Here is a 22,156-nt window from a genome sequence, read left to right as displayed (position 1 = left end):
TTTTATATTTTCAGAACTTTTTTAAAAATTGGAAACTAACATTGAGACATTTTGGTCACTTGCAACAACATTTTAGTGTTTTCTCTGAAAAATGAATTATAACTTATTTTCATACATATTTTTTTTAAAAAATCTCATATACAGTGCGCCCTTACTTTATGTGGGGGATCCATTCTGGGCTCCCCCGTGTAAAGCAAATTCTGCGCATGCTCGAGCCCCATTTAATTGAATGGGGTTTGTGCACACAGCAGCATGGCAGTGCGGCAGTGCGCACACGCCACAGGTGCGCACCCCATTACTCCCTATGGGACACGTCACCCCTTCCTCCCCACATGGCTTTCAGCATATGCTAAAAGCCGTTTATGACGCAGGTGCACTGTATTGTCTTAATCTAAAAATGAATTTTGCTAGTTTTATCTCTATGACATCTGCACAAACATTTTTCCAGTTCTCAGCATTGAACAAGGAGTCTTATATAACAATTTTGTACGCATTTCTTGAGGCAGCCAATAAAAGGCTTCATGGTCAGACAGGAAACATGTTAGCTATTGCATTGTGAAGAGCACTACATTCTAGACTGCCAGCAGCCTATGCAAGCCAGAGCACTGTAGACATTAAACACTGACACTTTAATGCAACAACACTTTAGGTATTTTCACAGTCAGAAAATCATTGCAACATGGAAACAATTTGGGCAAAATGATGAAATGCAACATTCTGCTCTTTTGGCATAGCAGTGTAACACACAGCTGAGGAAGATCAGCAATGTCTTGTGGAAAGACTAGAACCTTTCTCCCAATATACACATGCAGACTGCGGACTATTTTATGTAATTTAGTGGTCAACCACCAATATGGTGGTCACCAAAGCCTATATAGCTGGAAAAACTGAAAATACTGGAGCAGTGTGCTTAATACTTGAAATCGAGTCACCTTGGTCTGTCCTAGATGTGGGACATGTTTGACATGGAAAAGCAATTGCTCTTCATCATCACAAGGTAATGAACACTGAACTAATAACAGTAGTTTCTTTCTGTACACTTGCTCATAGAAAAAATATCAGAAATGTTGAAGCAGTGGATGAATCCTAAGATTCTGATCTAATAGGTTTGTGTAAAATTAAGACGGGCCAAAGAAAGTAAATTTCAGGAAGAATCAGGAGTGATTGTCTATAACTGATCATATAGTTTCTAGGGTCACATGTTAGCAGGTGGCAATTGCTGTCACACATCAAAACTCGTACCAAGATTCAAACTTATTTTAGTGGGCTTTTCTTGTGGAATGAGCTGGAAATAGAGATATATAAGCATAATCCAATAACAGCTACATGGTCAACATGGCTACCCTTGGATATGTTTTATATAAGCATAATCCTTTAACATTATCCATATCCTGTCAGCCCTGGATAAAGATAGGATTTTGCCTTTGTGGATAGGAATATACAGATTTCATGAAATTGGCAGGGAGTTTTATAGAGGTGATTGTATATCAGCATTAAAAGGCAGCCCAACTTTGTGAAGAAATTCATTACCTAAGTTGCTGAAGATTTAAAAGGCAGGCTTTCCAAAATACTGTGAGTTCATGTTCCTAAGGGCACCAGCTATGGTTCCTCGACTTCTGTCCACCAGTATTAGGCTACATTGAATAAGTAGTTCAATCTTCATTCATTTGGTTGCAAAATGTTTCGACTTTGTGATTCGCTTGTGAGGGCGGATGAATTTATTGAGCTTCTTTTTAACATTTTGTTTATGATGTCCTTCCATGTCTTCTTGTACTGATGCCGTAACAAAGAGTACACAAAGGGATCTGAAACAGCCTTGCTAAAAGCCAAACACTTGGAAATGACTCCCCAGTGTGTGCTGATGGAGACTACTGATGACAGTTCTACCAGTCTGTTGAGAAAAGAAAGAGTAACTTTACTATCTGGTACAAATATCAAAGTATACAACTTAGTACAAAGATTCTCTTCCTGCTGAGCAGTTATCCTCTGAGATCTTTCTAAGAACATGACTACAATAGCCTACTGTTACTGCTTGTTTACAAGGCTAGATTTAGCTATCTCAGCTACAGTTATACTTAGCCAAACAACACACTGCTTTTCTGTTAGAATAGTATGAGCCACATATGCACACATGCATATGATCCTACCTATGGTCCTTATATGACTGTTTGCTTGGGCATACAGTTGGAAACCACAGGCTTAAATCTACTATTTAGTGCCAGAAAAGGGCAGACCTGTTGAATAAACTTGGAAAGCCACCCTCTGTGTAAATTCTATCCTTTCAACTGGTAGTTGGGAATTAAAACTGGATTTAAGCTGTAATATTGACTGAGCAGTTTAACAAAGAAAGTTGAAGACACTTCTGTAACCATGTGTCTACCCATTTCTAGCCACCACTTATAGAAATGAATGTTATTTCCAAAAAATGTGTTTTATTGGACTGTTTCAGATTAAGGAGAACACATCTGCTACTCCTCTTTGTAAAATGTTGCTATTTATCTTTAGATAACTCATGGCAGCTGTCATTAGTGGAAGTAATATAAAGGATCACAAAATCAGAATGGGGATGAAGCAAAGCAAATAAATAAGGAAGGGTTTTGTTGTTGTTGCTAAAAATGAAAGCCAGCATGGCGTAGTGGTCTGAGTGTTTGACTAGTACTCTGGAGACCAGGGTTTGAATCCGAGCTCAGCCATGAAAACCCACTGGGTGACCTTGGGCAAGTCACACACTCTGAGCCTCAGGGGAAGACAATGGCAAACCATCTCTGAACAGATCTTGCTAAGAAAGCCCCTTGAAAAGTGCATCTTAGGGGTGCTATAAGTCAAACAGCTTGAAGACATACAATAACAAAAATGGCTTAGATTCATCACCTGCCTTTCACAAATAGAAGATCTCTACTCAATTGATGGTGTGTGTGTCCACTTCTATTGCTCCACATTTCAAGAGCTTCTGTGGAAAGGGGAGGGTGAAGAAGTTTGTTTCTTCCAACTATTTGCATGCATCTAAATTTGTCAAGCAAATGAGTAGTGCAACTGGAAATCTGTGAAGATGTTTCAGTACTGGCTATATGACCTAGACAGCTATCTAGTATACTTTCCTCTTTGAACCCCATCTGAAAAATTTGCATGGGCCATTAATTCCATAGTAGCATTGTCTGCTTATCTGTCTATATGACTCTAAGAATGCAATGCTAAACCTGTTTATTCAGAAGTAGGCTCCACTGTGTTTTAAGGTGTTTAATATCTAATAAGAATACAGCTCAAGACAGTGGTGGGGACTGTGCAGCCCTCCAGATGCTATTCAAGTGTAACTGTTAGCATTCCCTGCCTTTGGCTATCTCAGCTGATGGGAGTTACAGTTCAACAATATCTGGAGTGTTCCACACTTTCCACCACATCTGTGATTCACCACTATTGTTGGAACAGTGGTAAATCAGAATAGACATATGAACCAAGGTTATTGATTGTCATTGTTACCCAAGGGCAGCATTTGAAGAGAATAGGATTATACGATTGACTTAAGTGAACAATTAGTTCCATTTTCTTCTAATTACTTTCTGTCAAGTTGTCAGATTCAAAATGGGGTTTTCTGTCACAAGTAATGATGGATGTTCTTACATGGAAGATTTCCAGTAAGCAGGATTTAAATATATGCAGACCCTTTTGTGGGTTTTTTAAAAAAGGCTTTTTACTGTTATCACAGGTAGAGGATGAGAGAGAAAATGCAGAAAAGAGATCATGGCATTGCAGTGTAGGAAAAAGCATAATTCATACTCTAGGATCTATTGCTGTTCATTGGATTTTAAAATGTGTGTCTGTGCATTGGTTAATGAATATTGGAACAAACAGATGCGTGTCTGCCATTGGTTAATGTATATTGGAACATTATACATTACAGCTGTAAATATGGCTTGCTCTTTCATTGAAATACTGGTAATTTGGCAAATATCATTAATAATATAATTAATATAATTAATATTAAGGGTGGAGGAAGTATGGCCCATAGGCTACAAGTGACTCCCAAACCTCACTTTTGTGCCCCCAACTCTTCTTCATTTTTAAAAAAATCAGTACAGTTTTAGGGAGGTTTCACACCAAATCCATCCAAAATACTAGAAAATGGCAAAAGCACTCTCCCACCAACTTCAAGTCCACTGGACCTCCTTCAGATTACATCTGTTGGTAAAAACGGCAACCAGAGGTGTCTGAGATACAGCCAAAAAGAATAACTGCAGTCACAGATGAATGGGTGTGGCCCATGGGAAAGCTGAGGATGGGAATTGGCCCTCACCTTGCATACAGTTGCTCATTTGTTAATTATACATTTGCAGTTTAAACCAGATAATTATGTCCATGTGCAGTAGCATGTTAATATGACATACTGGGTCCAGAAACCACATAAAATAAAAATAAACAAATACTTAAGTTAGATGTTCATCCGAAGATGTTATTTACATTGCACTATTTTTAGCTGAGAGCACATTCAGATGCTCATTAAAATGCACACTTCTGTTTTTATTATATGCAAATAAGTTATCCATATTTACATGAATACATCTGAACTGCATGTGTGTTTTGTGTCTATGTGTTTAGTCACCCATACTTAGGCAAAGATAATTACAGGTGGCACATATTTACAGTGTTACCCAGATTAATGAGAAATTTCTCCTCTCCTTTCTGTCAGCTGTGGTCTTCACCAGCCTTCAGAAACCTCCTGAAGGTCACAGACCTTCTTGAGATGAATGAAATTGTTTGTTCTTGTTTGCTTTCAAGTTGTATCCAAGTTAAGGTGACTATAGGGCAACCATAGCATCAGCTTTTCTTGGCAAGATTTTTTCAGAGCAGGTTTACCATTCTCTTCTTCTGAGGCCGAGAGACTGTCACCTGCCCAAGGTCACCCAGTGGGTTTCTGTCACTGAGTGTGGATTTGAATCCTGGTTTCTGAGAGTCCTAGTCCAACACTTATACTACTACACCATAATGGCTCTAATGAAGTTTTATTCCGGGCAGGGGGAGAGGGAAGAGAACAAGTCAATACACATACAAAGTACTACACAGGGCTGTGGGGAGGTCTTCTGGCCATCCAGTTGCTGTTATTGCTGTGTGCCTTCAAGTCATTTTTGACTTATGGTAACCCTAAGATGACCCATCATAGGGTTTTCTTGGCAATATTGGTTCAGAGAAGGTTTGCCATGGCCTTCCCATGTTGCTGAGAGCATGTGAATTGTCCAAGGTCACCAAGTGGGTTTCATGGCTGCCCTGAGAACTGAACCCTCATCTCCAGAATCACAGCCCAACACTCAAACCACTACATCATACTAGCTCTCTGCCACCCAGTTACATGTACCCAAATACAGATTTGATCACATGAAAATAGTTTTCATTTTGAGTAACACTGAGTGATATTCAGTGGCATCCAAGTGGGCAAGGAATTGTCAAATCATCAATTTGTAAGCTTCTCTGAAAGCTTTTCTGGCTGAAAAGTGCATCAAATGAATAAATAACAAATAAACAGATGTGTCCTTTGATATCGCTATATTGAAATGTACTTCAGTTCATTCTATTCCAAAAACAAACATCCCTTACAAGTTTCTGGGGAGACAAAATACCATAGCAGACCACTGAAAAAAACAATTAATGCAGTACAGAATAAATAATAAAATGTCTTCTCAAACACATTATGGAAAAGATTTTCACTATGTTTTTGGAACTGTGTTCTCTGCTTTAATGAGTTATTCTTTCTTAGGTTAGTGTCATCCATGTGTCAATCAGGGCATCTAAAAAATCAATCATGGTGTGAAATCATTCAAGAGTAAGCACAGTAATTGAAAGATCATATTCAGCTGCTATGCCCGTGCCTTTCTCCAACAGGGCTAATCCAAGATCAAAACAGTTGTAAAAGTGTATTTTCTGATCTTGTTACTTTACTTTGGCCATGACAAGGTGTGTAAGTGCTACTCCTGGTGCAGCTGATCATTCTGCAAGTCAAGCACACATACACCTTTTTATTTGGTGAATGGGGAGATAATTGATGACTATACAACAGGGGAGCTCAAAACTGTGGCACCTGTTTAGATCTGGTGTAACTGTCCATTGTGAATATTTAAGCTATGCTAAAAGTGTACAAGAACTTGGCCAAAATTCCTTTTTTCACAGGATCTTCAGTGTCACACAAATTGTGTGTATCACTCATTATCCTGTCACTGACATGTTTGATTCTATATAGTGATGTCTATTTATTAAACAGTTATTACGTATTTTCTTTTGCCTTTGGATGTTAAAAAGTCACACATATCTTTCTTCTCTTCTATAGTTTTTTCATGCTTATTTATTCCAAGGTTGTTTACTTGTGTCATTTTCTTTATTTGTGATTTTTCCCATTTGTAAGTTTGATACATTAACCTGCCAATTGAAACATATTTTCTTTTCTGCCCTCTCTTAAAAGTCCTCAGGCAGATTTCAGGCTTCTTGTCCAAAGTGAAATCAGCTCAGCAATTACAGGCAGGTTTCTTTTATTTGTGAAATGTTTTTCTTTTTTTAAAGTGCTGTGCTGTGTCTGCACTTCAGAAGTGGTAAGGAAATCAGGGGCCTGTTACAGACTGCCAAAATAAAGCTGCTTTGGGTCTCTCTGGAGGTAAGCTATTTAAATGATGCATGGGTCCTAAGAATCCGGAAGCTGCACCAAAGCTTCACTCCAGTGCTTAGGAATGGAGTGAGGCTTTGGTGCGACCTCCGGACTCTTAGGACCCATGCATCATTTAAATAGCATACCTCCAAAGAGACACGAAGCAGCTTTATTTTGGCAGTCTGTAACATGCCAGGGTGTCTTTAGAAAAGAGCTCTAGAAGGAATTGTCTGTCCTTTAAATCACTGTGAGCACTGGTCAACAAAGAGAAACTGAACATATTAGCTCTCCTTTTGATCTATGTTATCATCCATCCAGCAAAACTGTACTCTGAAAAATGTTGCTTTCCTTTTATTCTAATTTTTTCTTATTATTTTGAAACCAGTTTGCTTCAGTTATAGCAAATCTATTTCCTCACTCCCTGGGAGGTCAATTGGCCCTATTTCTGAGTAGATGTAACACAGATTGCACAGCTATCAGTAGAACATGCATTTCAGCAGGACGATCCTGTACAGGTCAACCTAGAAACCAGTCAAGATATTTCCAGCTTCTTTTTCCATTTTTAATCTCCGTTCTTTAAAGTACAGGAGACTAATCTTTATCAGCATTTGTGAAGGATTTTGTTGTAGAAAGGGGAAAAAATAACTTGATCATCCACATGGCAAACTCCCTTCCCAACGTTTTGTTGTTGTTAACTGCCTTTGCATCGATCCTGACCCATGGTGACCCTGCAGATGAGACATCCCCAGGCCCTTCTGTCCTCTAATGCTCTGCCCCTCCTGCAAACCCATATTCATGGCCTCTTTAACCAAATTCATCCATCTAGCATTAGCCTTCATCTCTTTCTACTTCCTTCTACCTTTCTCAACATTATTTTTTCCAACAATTCATGTCTTCTCATGATTTGTCCAAAGCACGATAGTCTAAGTTTTATCTTGGCTTCTAGGGATATTTCTGGCTTGATCTGCTCTAGTATCCATTTGTTTGTCTTTTTGGCTGTCCTCAGCACTCTTCTCCAGCATCACATCTTAAATGAGCTGATTTTCCTCTTATCTGCTTTCTTAACTGCCCAGCTCTCACATCCATACATGGTAATAGGAAATACAATGGCTTGTAAAATTCTGACTTTTGTGCTGAGTTGTATGTCTTTGCATTTTATGATCTTTTCTAGTTCTTTTATAGCCAGTCTCTCCATTCATAATCTTTTTCTGATTTCCTGGATGCAGTCTCCATTTCTATCAATGTTTTATCACAGATATGAGCAGTCTTTTACTATTTCTGTTTCTTCATTGTCTAGGTTGAATGTGTGTGAGTTCTCTGTGGTCATTATTTTTGTTTTCTTTATGTTCAACACTAAGCCTGCCTTTGCACTCTCATCTTTGATCTTCCTTAGTATTTGTCTCTGAGATTTTCTACTAGTATTACGGTGTCATCAGCATATCTCAGATTATTGATATTGCTTCCTCCTATTTTCCCTTCTCCCTCTTCTGTGTCCAAGCCTATTTTCCTTACAATATGTTTTTCATATGAGTTGAACAGGTAGGGTGATAAGATGCAGCTTTGTCTGACTCCTTTGCCAATTGGGAACCATTCTGCTTCTCCGTGTTCTGTTCAGACAGTAGCTTCTTGTCCTGAGTACAGATTCCTCATCAATTCCGCATCAGATGTGTTGGCACTACCATGTCTTTAAGGGCATTGCATAGCCTTGGAGTGCTTGCATTCATGATATAGAAGTAGAAGATCCTGATATCTTTCTTGTAAATCGTAAATCATAAAAATAAAGTAAGGCTTTTTAGTTTTTTTGGTACAACCAATAGGCTACAAAATCTGGGCAACTGTGGCCTCCTAGGTGTTGTACTGCAGTTCCCATCAATGTTGGCCCACAGATGATACTAGACTGTAAGCCAATAGATATATGGAAATACAGTCTTTGAACATCTGGAGGACCATAGTTGCCCATTTGTGGGCTATAATAGAACATAAAATGAAGACCAAAAACAATGAAATAAAAAATAAACAGTCAGCAAATGCAAATTTTCATCCAAATGAGCCTCATGGAGAAAAATAATAATATCAAAAGATAATTGGGGATATTTCAGTACATAGTGATATATACATTAATAGACCAGAATTTCCTACTTGAAAATAAAAACTTTATACTAAAATGAGAAGCAGGCTTGTAAATCAACATTGAGTCTGAGGTCCAGAGCCACACAGAGGTTCAGGACACTTTGTTGGATGAGATAAGTTATGAAGTGTAGGGAAAAGGGATCCCCAGGTAGACATACTTTCTATAACTCCACTCTGGAACCAACTCATTGACAGTTGCAGGGTATAGTTAAACCTACTTTCAGTTCTCACAATACAAACACTGAGCCTTGAATGTGAACATAGGAGTTGTCTTAAACTGAATCAAGCCACTGGTCCATCTAAACAATATTGACTAGCAGTCGTTCTCTTGATCTTTGGGATATGCTGCCCTCCTCAGCAATGCCAAGGTCTGAGGGACCACCACTGAATCTAAAGCCTCTACCACAGAGCCTAGAACCTCTACCACTGAGCAACAGGCTTCCTGATGCTTGATTTTGGTTAAATAATACTCATTATATGACTCTTATATGCATTTTTGACTATATACAAAAATGTTTAAGGGAAAAGAAATGAGTGATGATCTCCTTACAATCTTGGTTTATGCCCATATACATCAGCTTGAGGGCAGCACGGATGTTATTAATGCCATTCCAAATTAGATGTGTGCTAAAATAGTCTCATTTTTTCCATGATCAATTTTGTTAAAAATAAATGTACACATTCCAAGTGTTCAGAGAAGCTAACATAACCTTTTAGATTGTTCCCTCTTATGCTGCTTCTGAAGCACAGTAATCAACATTTCAATAATTCATTTCCACTAGAACAATTCTGAGTTACGCTCCCCCTTCCCCCCCCCCCCCTTTTACTTCTTTTTGCTTCTTCCCAGCAACTGCTCATAGCAACAGAACAGGGATTTTTGTGAACCCCTCTGATATGGGATGCAAATTCTTCATTATCATTCAGGACTCCCACACTGTGATTTTTAAAAAAGCAAATAGGTCTTATTCTAAATGAACACTTATGTGCATTGCCTAGCATGTATTAATCAGTGGTGTCTTATAAAATGCAAACTCAGTCTAGTAGTTTCAAGTGGGAAAGCTGTGATATAAAGGATGTGTCTCTTAACTGATGCAACTCACCGGCGGGGATATAGTGGTCACTTCAAATTTTCCTCTATCGTGGCTGCTAAATATTTGGGATGGTGCATAGTTGGGAAGCCACCATATACAGTAGGAGCGGGCAAAGAAGCATCCTTGTGTAGTAAAAAAGAGGATAGATTCACTATAAGAGTCAAAAACCTATTGGATCTATTCAGGATTAAATTGCCAAAATGTTTTGATAGTTTTATTTTGGAGTGAGGAAGGAAGACTTCTATAATATTTCATACAATCGAACACATAGGTGCTGTTAAAGAATAGATCGTGTATTCTTTAGGCAGAAAATCTTACCAGACTTCACACCTTACCTGTCAGTAAAAAGACAGTAAGAAAGTAGATAACTATCAATAGATCCCCTTTTCACAGTACTCAGAATCTGTTGCAAGCAGCTCACTCTGCTTAATGATAGGCCTGGCTCTGTCTGAGATGAAATGGAAGTGGCTAGCTTAAAACTTACCTTGTGATTACATACGGTGCAAAACAAAGTACAAAAGTCCCAATAAATGTACTGATCTTCTTAGTTGCTCGTTGTCTCCTCCTCTTCTGTTCTTCTAGACATCGCTCTCTTACACTGTATAGTATTTCACATAAACAAGAAAGCAAATTATAATTCCAAATACAACTTCATCCCTTTTACTTATCAGTTCCACCATATGTTCTCTGAAGATGAAGCCCATTAATGTAGAGTGCTGCTGTTAGACAGTGGTGTGTAGCAATAAATTTGAAGTTCAGGCCCTCACAAGGACAGCCCTCGTAGCAACGTCTCCACAGAAGGTCCCAAAATATAGATACCTGTGTTGATCTAAAACCATTTCAAAGTGTTTTGATCTCTGTCAGGAGCAGATATTTTGTTAAGCTTGCCAACTCAAGACCAAGCAAACCCACAAATACTTTCAATTACAACAGGAATAACTCATAACTGTACAATGTTTGGGGAGGAAATCCAGCTATAGAGGGAGCAGAGCAGGGGCCTCACTAGGGGGATGAGGGGATGGGTGCAGGCTGCACTAGGTGACATCCTAAGGGTGTTTGTGTGACACTACTAATACTTAAACATATGCCTTTTGTCAGAAATGGGCTGTGGCATTCACCTGTGTCCTTTTAAAACACTGAAGCTCAGTGGAAGAGATGGCATGAGTGGGGTGAGGTTCAGTGTGCAGAGAAAGGAAAGATTTCAGGTTTTTTCTAAAAAAAATAAAATTTTAAAATTTCAATTTCAAAATTAAAAAAAATTCTTTGAAAACATCACACCTTACCAAATTTTCATATTAACCACATGAAAGTATGGTATGTAAATGTAAATAAATTTAGACTGTGTGCGTGATATTATAATTTAAAGGTATAATTTTAATATTACTGTTTGTTTATGTCACAATTATTGCCATTCCATTCAGTGATACATGGAAATTATGATTTATGAGGAACATCAGTACAAATTTTTTTATTAAGTATTCTGTATGGTGTGATGTGAGAGGAGGTCAATGGGTGGGCTGACATGTTGAATTACCGCACTGAGTGACTCCAGTCCTAGTGATGGTACTGAAACAGAGGAGTCTGTTGCTGGTAATAAACAACATTTTAATTTCTGCTTATTAAAATGGCTCTGCAAACTCTGTCTACACTGTACCACTGCTAGCAGTGGCATATGCTTTGAAAGACAGTTATATAAAGTATTGCTTCTTCCACTAACTGATGTGGGGGAGAGACAGCATTTTCCCCAGTATACTATGACATGCCCCCCAACTGTCCTGATCAATTCTCTGTTAGCCAACTTTTTCAGCTGCTTTGAAAATGTCTGTGTTTCTCTTTCCTCCTCCTGTTTTCCTCCTCTGTTGTTGTTGTGTGCCTCCTAGTCATTTTGACTTTAAAGCAACTCTAAGGCAAATCTATCATTTGGGTTCTGTCTTTTCTGAAAGAGACATAAACTCTTTCTTTATTTCTTAGGTGAACTGGATGGCATTTGCATGCATATATTCTGGCATGTTCTGAAGGGAGGAATTTTAAGCTGTTAGGTATTGGGAATTTGAGCACGGGGAGCCTTGATTTAGTGAGCAACATTATATACATTGTGGGAGTCACACTGATCTCCAGATGCAAGTTCCAGCAACTCTAGCCAGCATAGTCAAGGGTAAGGAGTACTGGGAGTTGCATTTTCATGATATCTGTTGGGCCACACGATTCCCACCCCTGAGGTTCTGCTAAGAAAACTCTTGCAAAATGTTCAGAAGAACAGGCACAGAGGTTAGGAAATTATAAGGAGTGATCAACATTTTGGACATTTTTTAACATGTTTTTGAGCATCTAAAATTTTTAAGCAAGAACCACAGCATTAGCTAGCCACATTGCTACACCGTCTCAGTCTTGGCATATGAAGAAGCCAAATAAAGGCATTACATCCATGTATGAACTTTTATTAGCAGCCGGTACTGTTGTTGGGGCAGTACTTGAAAACATTTAATACATTGCTACAACATTCTCTACTGCAGAATTAATGCAGTTTAACACTACTTTAATTTTTGTGGCTCAATGATATGGGATTCTGAAATTTGTAGTTTTGTGAGATAGTCAACCTTTTCTGTCAGAGGACTCTGGTGCCACAACAGACTACAAATCCCAAGATTCCAAAGGATGGAGCCATGACAACTAAAGTGGTATCAAACTGCACTAATACTGCAGTTTCAAACTACAGCCTTAGAAAAGCTGTAGTTTCAGCCACTGAAAACTAGATTTACCACTTCCAAAATCACACCCAACCTCTTCCACTCCCTTTCAGTTTTCTAGTGTTTTCCTTTTCTGAACACTTTGCATCTGATTCATTAACATAATAGTTTTAATTTTGACTTCAATCCAAGCAACTCTCTGAATCAATTGTAGATCTCCATTTAGGTTTGGACCACTTCAGAGAAGATATGCCTTTCACTTTAAGAGGTCCAAACACCTCCAAAGTGGACCATTCAGCTTTAAAGCTTTCTACAAAGTGCATGAACAACCTTAACTAATACCGAACTGCAACATTCCAGTTAGTCAATATAGTAAGGCATATTGACCCTATAAGAATAGGTGAGAATTTCACTTCAGACTGGTTTTGATTACAATTATCAGAATTTGCAAATCTTTTCATATTGGGGTGGAAAGAACTAAATAATAAATAATAATAAATAAAACTTTAATTTATATCCCGCTTTTTGTTACCACAATCAAAGCGGCATACAACCTTTAAAAAATAAAATATATACAATCCACCACCACCACTCTTAAAAAAGGATTAAACAATTCTATCCATTAAAATTACAAACTGGGGATATTTAAAAAAAAATCCCATGTGGGGAAAACAGAAAAGACAGATTTGTACATCCGGGCAGAGGGCTTCATTCTTGAAACAATTTGGTTTGAGTACCTGTACATTCAACCATAGTTGTGAGTCTGAAATAAAACTGCAAGGTTTTTAGACAGGTCCCTCATCTTTAACAGCAGATGCAATATATTCATCTTCCACACTAGAAATAATGGTTCCTATTACATTTGGCCATTGGTGAACATTTCATTTCAGCTTGTTTCTGAACAGAATTTACCCAAATCAACAATTTTCTTCATATAAAATATTCTTCATAGAAAAAAGAGAGAATTAAATACTTTAAATGTGGGAGAGAAGTCAAACTGATTAGAGTGAAGTCCTCTGGTAGTGGATATGTTATCTCCACTCATTCAGATAAGCAATGTGCTTATTTCTATCTATAACCCATCTAGCAGGGTATTTTAAAGAGCCAAATGTTATACCCTATCATGGGGTTTCCTGGGCAGCATTTATTCAGAGGGAATTTGCCCTTGACTTTCTCTGAGGCTGAGAGGATGTGACTTGTCCAAGGTTTCTATTGTTGAGTGGGGACTTGAACTATGGACTCCCAGTGTCATAGTCCAACACTCAAACCGCTACACCATGCTGGCTCCACATTAACCCAATTTTACAGGTAGAATATTTTGATTGTATTTTTTTATAGAACATACATCATGTAAACCTAAAATAGAAGGTTCAAAGCCCATTTGTAAGACTGGGACATATAGTTCAAAATATGGAAGCCTCATTTTTTCATTCCAAGATATTTTACTTTTTATTATTATTTTATTATTGTACAAATACTCACATTTTGAAGAATATACAATATATATTGCACATTCTTCTTATGTTCCCAAGATACTTTACAATACGGTAGGTGAGTGTGTAATATAGACATATAATGGAGCCTGGAGAACTGTGGGAGTTTTAATATAATCCAAATAGATCTTTTGAGCAATGGTCTATTTGGTTGGAATTCTATAGATTTGCAGCTGCCTGATAGATTTACTACAGGCAGCGTTTTGTGAGCAGCAAAGGGACATTTTTCAGAGTATATTCAGGGGCACTAAAAGAATTAATTGGTGCACAGAACCCAAAGTCTTCCTATATTTCATTTAACAAGGAAGAATAATACAAGCACTGGACCCATGCAAAGAGACTGGTTTTTAAAGAATGGTACAGAAGGGAAGAAAAAAAAACTTTCCTGCTTCATCAGCCATGGAATGCATGATCCAGCAGGCCATTGCAAGTGGTGGTTCCCAGTTCTTCTTTGGTACACACACTTCCACAGGACTGCTTTGTTAATCTCTTAATATAGGGTAATGCCTGGACATTTGTCCAAAAAGCAGCCTTAACACTTGAGTTGAAAACTAAAATGAGTTTGTTAGAAAAATGTGTGGAATTTTTTTAAAAAATTCTGAATCAAATGTAATTCCCAGATTTCAGGTGAGGCAAAGATTTGGCTAGAGGGATTGGTGTATGACACATGGGAAGCTTGCCATTGTGCACTACGTGACAGGCCTTCAAAATTAACTTGAGAATGTCTTTAAAATCTAGTTTTAGTGATATCCTCATAGCTAATAGTAACCTATGTGAGGTGCTCTGACAAAACCATAGTGTGTTCATAAAAGGCTAAATATCCTCTCCTTCCATGCCAAACTTGTGGCCCTAATCAGCCACCCAGCCAGGCATGATACATACCCTACAGCTGCCATTTAAAGAAGAAAAAACTGTTCCTATTAAATACTTACATACATTTTTAAACATTTATTTATTAATACTTGCTAAGTGAAATAGTGAGAGCCAGCATTGTATCATGGTTTGAGGACACTAGGACACTGGGAGATCTGGGTCAAATCTCTGCTTGGCTATGAAACCCACTTGGTGACCTTGGGCAAGTCATACTCTCTCAGCCTCAGGGGAAGGTAAGACAGTCCCCTGAGAACAAATTCTGCCAGGAAAGGTCTGATAGGATCACTTTAGGGTTGATATAAGGCACTACTGACTTGAAGGCATAAAACAACAAGTGTACAACAACAAATGAAATACTACCATGTTTGGCTTCATTATTTGGGATTTCTCACACAAGTATGGTGGAAATTCAAGGGGACAAAATACGATAAAATTAAAATAAACCCACCTTGGAAATTGCATGGCTTGTTTGTAAACTTACTGCTGTGCTGGGTGTAGAAATAATAAATATACAGGGCATGTAATTGGCCTGAGGTGGTCCAGATTTGAGCCAATTCTAGGTTGTTCTCACTGATGTGAAAAGCCATTAGGATCTTAAAATAGCCTTGATGTCCTGATAAAACACTTAGCTGCAATCAGTGCTATTTCTGTACATAGACTAGAAAAGTAGCTAGAGAAAATTGAGCTTTTTCGTTCAGGTTGCCTCTGACATTTAAATATGGTTAAACAGAACTTGTCTTTCAGCTCATGCTGCCACACATCCTCAGTTAGTTATTCCTCTAAGTGTGATGTTATGATAGATTGCTACCTGCAAATGCCTCCTTCGGGAACTTGTTACATTCTGAGCAGGGTTTTTGGCTGACATTGAATAATTCCAACCAGCCAGGGTTGATGGTTACTATGTTAATGGACCAGTGAATTCCCAAGGGGTTGTAGTCTGAACCACAAAGGAGTTATCCAAGATGCTAGACCTCATCCCCTGAAATGAATTCATCACCCTGGAAAGCTGCTTTGAATTTTAGGCTGAAATTTAGAACTTAATCACTTCTCCAATGACATCACCTCCACCAACTGTAACATTTGTCTAATAAATATTTAGGGCTAAAATCTTACATCTCTAAGTAAAGCAAGATACTACACTACAATGTAGATCATACAACAATAGAATCCTGAAATCTGAGAGTGGCAAAGAACTACAAGGGCAATCTAGTCCAACTGTATATGAAGTAATATACCAATAAAGTATTTTTGAAAGATTCAAATCTGACCTCCATTTAAACTCCTCCAGAGATGGAGAATCCATCACCCTCTGGAATAATGAATTATACTGTCAAACAATTCTTACAGTAAAGAAGTTCTTCCTCATATTTATGTGGAATCTTTTCCCTTTTAATTTGAATCTATTAATTCATGTTCTAGTCTCTAGAGCAGCAGAAAACAAGTTTGTTCCATCTTCTATATGGCACCCCTTCAAATACTTAAACATGGCTTAAACAGCACCCCTTCAAATACTTAAACAGTCTCTCTCCAAGTAAACATACCCAACTTCCTAGGTTGTTCTTCATAAGGCTTTGTTTCCAGACTTTTCATAATCTTTGTCTCACTTCAGTTTCCAGTTTATCAATATCCTTCTTGATTTGTGCTGCCCAGAACTGTACACAGCATTCCATGTAAGGTCTTGGTTTTATCTTTGACTCTTCTCTGTTTTGTATCCCTCAGATCCAGACCACAGCCAAGGCTTGTAGATTCTTTTTGTACAATATTGCCAAAATCCGACCATATTTCTCCGCCTCTACTGCCAAGATCCTGGTCCATGCCCTAGTGACCTCACGACTTGATTACTGTAACGTCCTCCTGGCTGGGCTTCCTCTTTCTCACCTCCGTCCTTTAATCTCTGTTCAGCGTTCAGCTGCACGCATTATCACTTCCACCCACCGCTCTGACCACATCTCTCCTGTGTTGGCATCCCTTCACTGGCTCCCCCTCCCTTTCCGCATTCAGTACAAGCTCCTGCTGTCGACATTTAAAGCCCTCCATGGACTGGCCCCTCCTTACTTATCAGGCCTGTTCAGAGAAGCCTTCCCAGGCATTGCATAATTGTCACTTACCATTGCATAATTGTCGCTTACTATTTGATGTTCTTTTGGTGCCTGTTTATCAAACCATTTCCTGTATTGCTATGTACTGTATATGCATTATCCTACTTGAGTATGTATTTTCCCTGGAAAATGATTAACCATCCATTAAGAACCCAAGCCCTCTCTCCAGTCCATCTGCCTTGGTCCAGGCCTTGGAGGTAGAGAGGAACTGCTGGACCTCATCCCCTTTCCCTCCACCACTCCCTTCTCCTTCTGTGTCATGTCTTTTTAGATTGTAAGCCCGAGGGCAGGGATCCGTCTAACTAAAAAGATTGCATGTACAGCGCTGTGTAAATTTACAGTGCTTCACAAATAAAGGGTAATAATAATAATAATAATAATAATAATAATAATAAACAAATCAGAATAGAGTAGCACTACTACTTTCCTTGGTCTAGACACTATACTCTTGTTGATATAGCCTAGAATTTTTGACTCATGTTTAGCTTGTGGTCTACTAAGACCCCCTAGATCTTTTTCACCCATACTGGTTTCCAGCCAGATATCAGTCACCCTGCATTTGATTCTTCTTGCCTAGATGTAGTTTCATCCTTATTCATTCTGTTAGTTTTGGGCCAGCTCCCAAATCTGTCAAATTCATTTTGAGTTCTGATCCTGTCCTCTTCAGTATTAGCTAAAAAGCCACCATTCTTCAAGTACAAGATGAATTATTCTGTCATTTTACAACACTAGTGCTTACTGTCAAGGATCTTAATTGGGGTTTGGAGGTGTGTCAACCAGTCCTGGAGAAGGTTACACTCCCCCTGAAAGACTGTGGTCACAGGCTGGGGGTGTTTCTGGATTCATCACTCCAAATGAATCTCAAATAGATGCCACAGTCAGGAATGCTTATTTGCTTTAGCTGTTACAGCAGCTGTGCCCCTTTCTAGAAATGGAGGACCTAAAGGCGGTAGTGCACACCCTGGTTACCTCAAGGCTGGACTTCGTACATTCATGTACTTCATACATGAAATATGTTCAGAAACTTCAACTAGTTCAAAACATGGCAGCCAAACTGGTTCCTGTTACATCTAGGAGTGATCATATTAAATCAATATTAAAATCACTTCACTGGGTGTCAGTTAGTTCTCAGGCAAGGTAAAAAGTTGGTTATTATCTTTAAAGTCCTACCTGGTTCAGGTGCAAGTTCCCTATGGAATCATCTCCTCCCATATAATCTGCCTGTCTGGAGGACATTTGGGAGATTACTACACGTGGCTTTTAAACTGCAATTAGATTTGGAAAAAAGTGGCTTTGGCAATATTGCATTACTATGCCTCTGTGTCCCTGAACCATAGCTGCTGTGGCACTATTCATTGACAGGGGAAAACCATCAATGACTTCCCAATCATACTAGTCCCCAGGTGTGAAACATCACTGCCAAGTCAGTTGCAATACTAATAGTCACGTGGTGTCTCAGTCTCCTCTGTCTCCATCCTCTTCACTATCTCCTTGTTATTTCCAAGCAGCCTAATTGCTTTCCCCTCCCCTTTTCTTGTGAAGAAAAGCTTACATCAGAGTAGCAGAGCTCCAGAATTGTATGAAAAAGTTAAAAGAAAAATAAATAAAAATATTTTTTAAAAAATCTGAAGGGCATGCTGGGTAGGGAGGAAGGGTTAAAGGTGAGTCAGGAAGAGAGTGTGATGGTGGCAGCAGCCCCAGTCACAAGATTGCATAGATGTGTGATTTTGGCTGCTCTGAACCCAGTATCCTCCTATTTTTTAAAAATTGACACAACTGCTGCAAGAACAGGGGTTATGTGGTAATGTCATTCCACCAGTCAGTCAGAACTAGGTTGTCACCCAGAGGACTTTTTCTTTAGTCACCTCTAACCTATGGAATGACCCGTAAGAAGAGATTCAACAGCTAAATATGCATTTAAAACAGCATTAAAGACCAGTCTCTTCTTGAAGGTCTATGCAGGTGATTTTTAAATTATGAGTTCTAATTTATGAATTTTAAACTATGGACTGATTGTTTTGGTATGCATTGATCTTTTTTTTAAAAAAACTGATGCTGTTTTAACTGGTTCATGTATTTTAATTTATGTGTTTTTAACTGATGCTATATGTTGTATTTTAATCAGTTGCTATTCCCCAACTTGATGATGATAAGGATGATTTATGTATGTACTGAAATAAATAACAATTATCAGGGCATTTTTATGTGCAGGTGGCCAATGCATCCATGTGGGTGCCTATGAAAGGCTGTCTGTTCAACCATCTACCAAACAATTCAAGTAAAAAGACCAAATAATTAATTTTTTTCACTTGTACAATAGACCTTCTTTGTCATTATGGTTTTGAAATATGGTAGTGAAGGTGATGATGATGATAATGATGAAGATGAAAAAATATAAATTAGTGCTATATTTACTCTCAACAAACAGTAATAGGGAGTGATTGTAATAAGATCAATATGTTGAAATGCAATCATCTGAAATGGCAGGGATAAACATGTCTGCAAATTATACACCAATGTCATGAAATACAATAAAAGTAAGGTATTAAGAAACTGAAAAAGATGTGGGGGGGGGGGGAATGTAGGACCAACCTTGTTAATTGCCAGTCAGATCCTCGTACTCAACAGCATCATGGGAATGCATACATTCCTGAGTATAAACTACAAGCCACCTGAATGCATGAAGGTTGCAAGTGGGAACAAGGATGGTTTAACCCCTATCCCACTGTGATTTTCTGTCCTACGCCCTAAGTATTCACCTTGCCATGCAAAGTGCACAAGGAGGTTCAGCTCTTGTTCACTTGAGTAGAATACTCCACATGATGGGAGGCCTGGGAAAAGTGGGATCCCTGATGACATGGAACATTCTATCCATGTGTAAGTGAACATGGGAACTTAAATAGAGTGTTTTCTGCAGCCCTCCCTATGTAATGTAGGAAGGTTGAGGACTACCGGGTTAAAGGTTAAGGTAAGAGATGTAAAAGGGTAGGCTTGACATTAATGGCCATGTGCCCTAGCCATTATATAGCCGTCATATGTTCAGGTAAATACATGAACAGAGCTAGAATATAAATGGTTATGCAAAACTTTTTTCCCTCTTTTTCTCTCTCTTTTCCTCTTGTGAATGCCATGCTGTAAATACACACAGGACAAATCTGTTGGAAGCTTTGTATAGTTTTCTTTTAAGGTCTAGAATGTGTTCAAATGCTATCTTCTGTTGTACATAGGTAGAAAACACAAGAATAAAACAAACCTATGAAACCTATGATCCACCCAGATTCCCCACTGAAATAGTCAGAATTACATGTACAAGTTGGTTCAAGAAGAAGGTTGCAAAACTCTGGCAATTAGTGTCAGTGTTCTCTTGCTTAGTTTCGCCAGAGAACATAACCTTGGTGTGCTTGATATTTCTTTTTTTCACCCTTATTAAATGTCATAAATGCCTGCATTTTGGCAGTAAATAGCAAAAAAGACAAAAAACTTACAAAAAGCAAGCAAGCTAACAAACAAAAACAAACCAAACAGAATTAATAAGATAGGCATGTTTTTCAGTGCCAGAAAATGATACAATGTCAAACAAAGTTATTGTCTCAGTCTCACTTTTAATAGCCTTTCTGACATATGACTCTCCAGATGTTGTTTGATATGATGCCTACCTGCTAATGGGGCAGGATGATGGGAGCTGAAAGCTAACAATCTCTGGAGGGCTACCCCTCCAATATGCGCTTACCTCTAAAGAAGGTAGTTTGAATTCAGTGAGACTAATTTAGCAGACATGTGCAGGATTGTACTACAGATCTCCATACTGTTTCAAGCTTCCCATTTTTGAATGGTCTTTTGTAGAATGTGATTGTATATATTAATTATTTACTTTACTTTGAAATTTTGAACTAAGGGACCTGTTTCATGGGCAAGATGCCTAAAATGAATTAACAGAGTAAAAACACAGTTTTTTTCCCTCCAGAAGGGGAAAAAAGTGAATTGAAACTACTTCTTCCATACTTAATAGATTATGTTTGTCTTCTCAGTAAGAAATATATTAATTTAAACTACCTCAAATTCAGCTGCCTATCTGCTATTCTACTTTACAAATCCTAAAAATAAAAATGCATTATGGTATCCAGGGGACTAGTCACACTGTGACAATAATCCAGGATGAATCCAGGTTAAATCTCCATTGTTCACACACATCCTGAATACTCCTGATTAAATTTGGGAGGGCTGCCAAAAAAGCTTAATCTAGGATAATTGATATTGGGTTTTTTCCTGAGGTTTTTTTTTTTAATCTGCATAATCAGTAGTGTGACTAACCAATGTGAACAGACCAAAATAGACCTGGGATAAAATGCTGCATACCCAAAAAGGGGTGCTGAATGCATTTGCATTATTAAATCCATGTTTATTCAAATGCTTCCATGTGTGAGCAACCAAACTTGCAGAAATGCACATCGATGTGGTTCCATAGTGTGAATATTGAACCTGGAATGCATGAGTGAGATGATTCGCATTGTCATACTAAAAAAAATGAAGTCTGTATGACCCGTAAGCTAAAACACATTTCCTTATGACTTGAGAGGCGGGGGCCAGATTTTAAAAATGTATGTCTTCCTCATAAGTTACCCTAAACACTCACTGACAACCTTTTAAACATTTCAATGTTTATGTTTTGTTTACAGCTCCTTTTGGACATAGGCAACCTGACTTACTGTGCAGCTTCCCCGGCACTGTGGATATGATGTGCTCCCCAGATTTTGCACATAGGATGTCAAAATTTAGATTGAGGAGACTTCAGTTATGCAACTGTACATGTGCTAGCCCCCATGTGAACTAGAACCCCATCCTGAATGCCTGGATTACCAGGGAGGGAAGATGTCAGATGCACAAGGAGATAGGGCTTTACAATATGGCCCACTTATGTGTTGGGGTAAGTTGTGTTATATGCAACTTCATGATATGAACAAAATGCTTGAATTAATCCCACACATGTAAGCTTTCTGTATCTTGATGAATAAGATGTAGCATAGGGGGATATTAAACACGTCATTTTTCCCTGGATCAGATGCTCACTGGCTTGAAGGAAGTCATGGTGTGTCTTTTCCTAAAGAGGATATGGATCCAGAAATATGTAAAAATTACCACTTCATTGTTACTATCCCCT

General features: G+C 38.4%; 1 protein-coding gene across 1 annotated transcript in view; it reads right to left on the bottom strand.

Moving 5' to 3' along the window:
- Positions 1-326: 326 nt before the first annotated feature.
- Positions 327-22,156, bottom strand: part of GPR26 (G protein-coupled receptor 26) — a 36,929-nt gene continuing 15,099 nt past the window's right edge. Inside the window, exons 2-3 of the mRNA XM_089507823.1 lie at positions 10,331-10,444; positions 327-1,891 (exon numbers count right to left, since the gene is read on the bottom strand). Of these exons, the coding sequence (XP_089363949.1) occupies positions 1,660-1,891; positions 10,331-10,444 (346 nt within the window). The 3' untranslated portion in view covers positions 327-1,659. The remainder of the gene's footprint in view (positions 1,892-10,330; positions 10,445-22,156) is intronic.

This window comes from Sceloporus occidentalis, unplaced genomic scaffold (assembly GCF_023333645.1).
Source record: "Sceloporus occidentalis isolate IW3139 unplaced genomic scaffold, rSceOcc1.0.p SCAF_2, whole genome shotgun sequence".
Lineage (NCBI taxonomy): Eukaryota > Metazoa > Chordata > Lepidosauria > Squamata > Phrynosomatidae > Sceloporus > Sceloporus occidentalis.
This window is presented reverse-complemented; position numbering and strand designations above follow the sequence as displayed.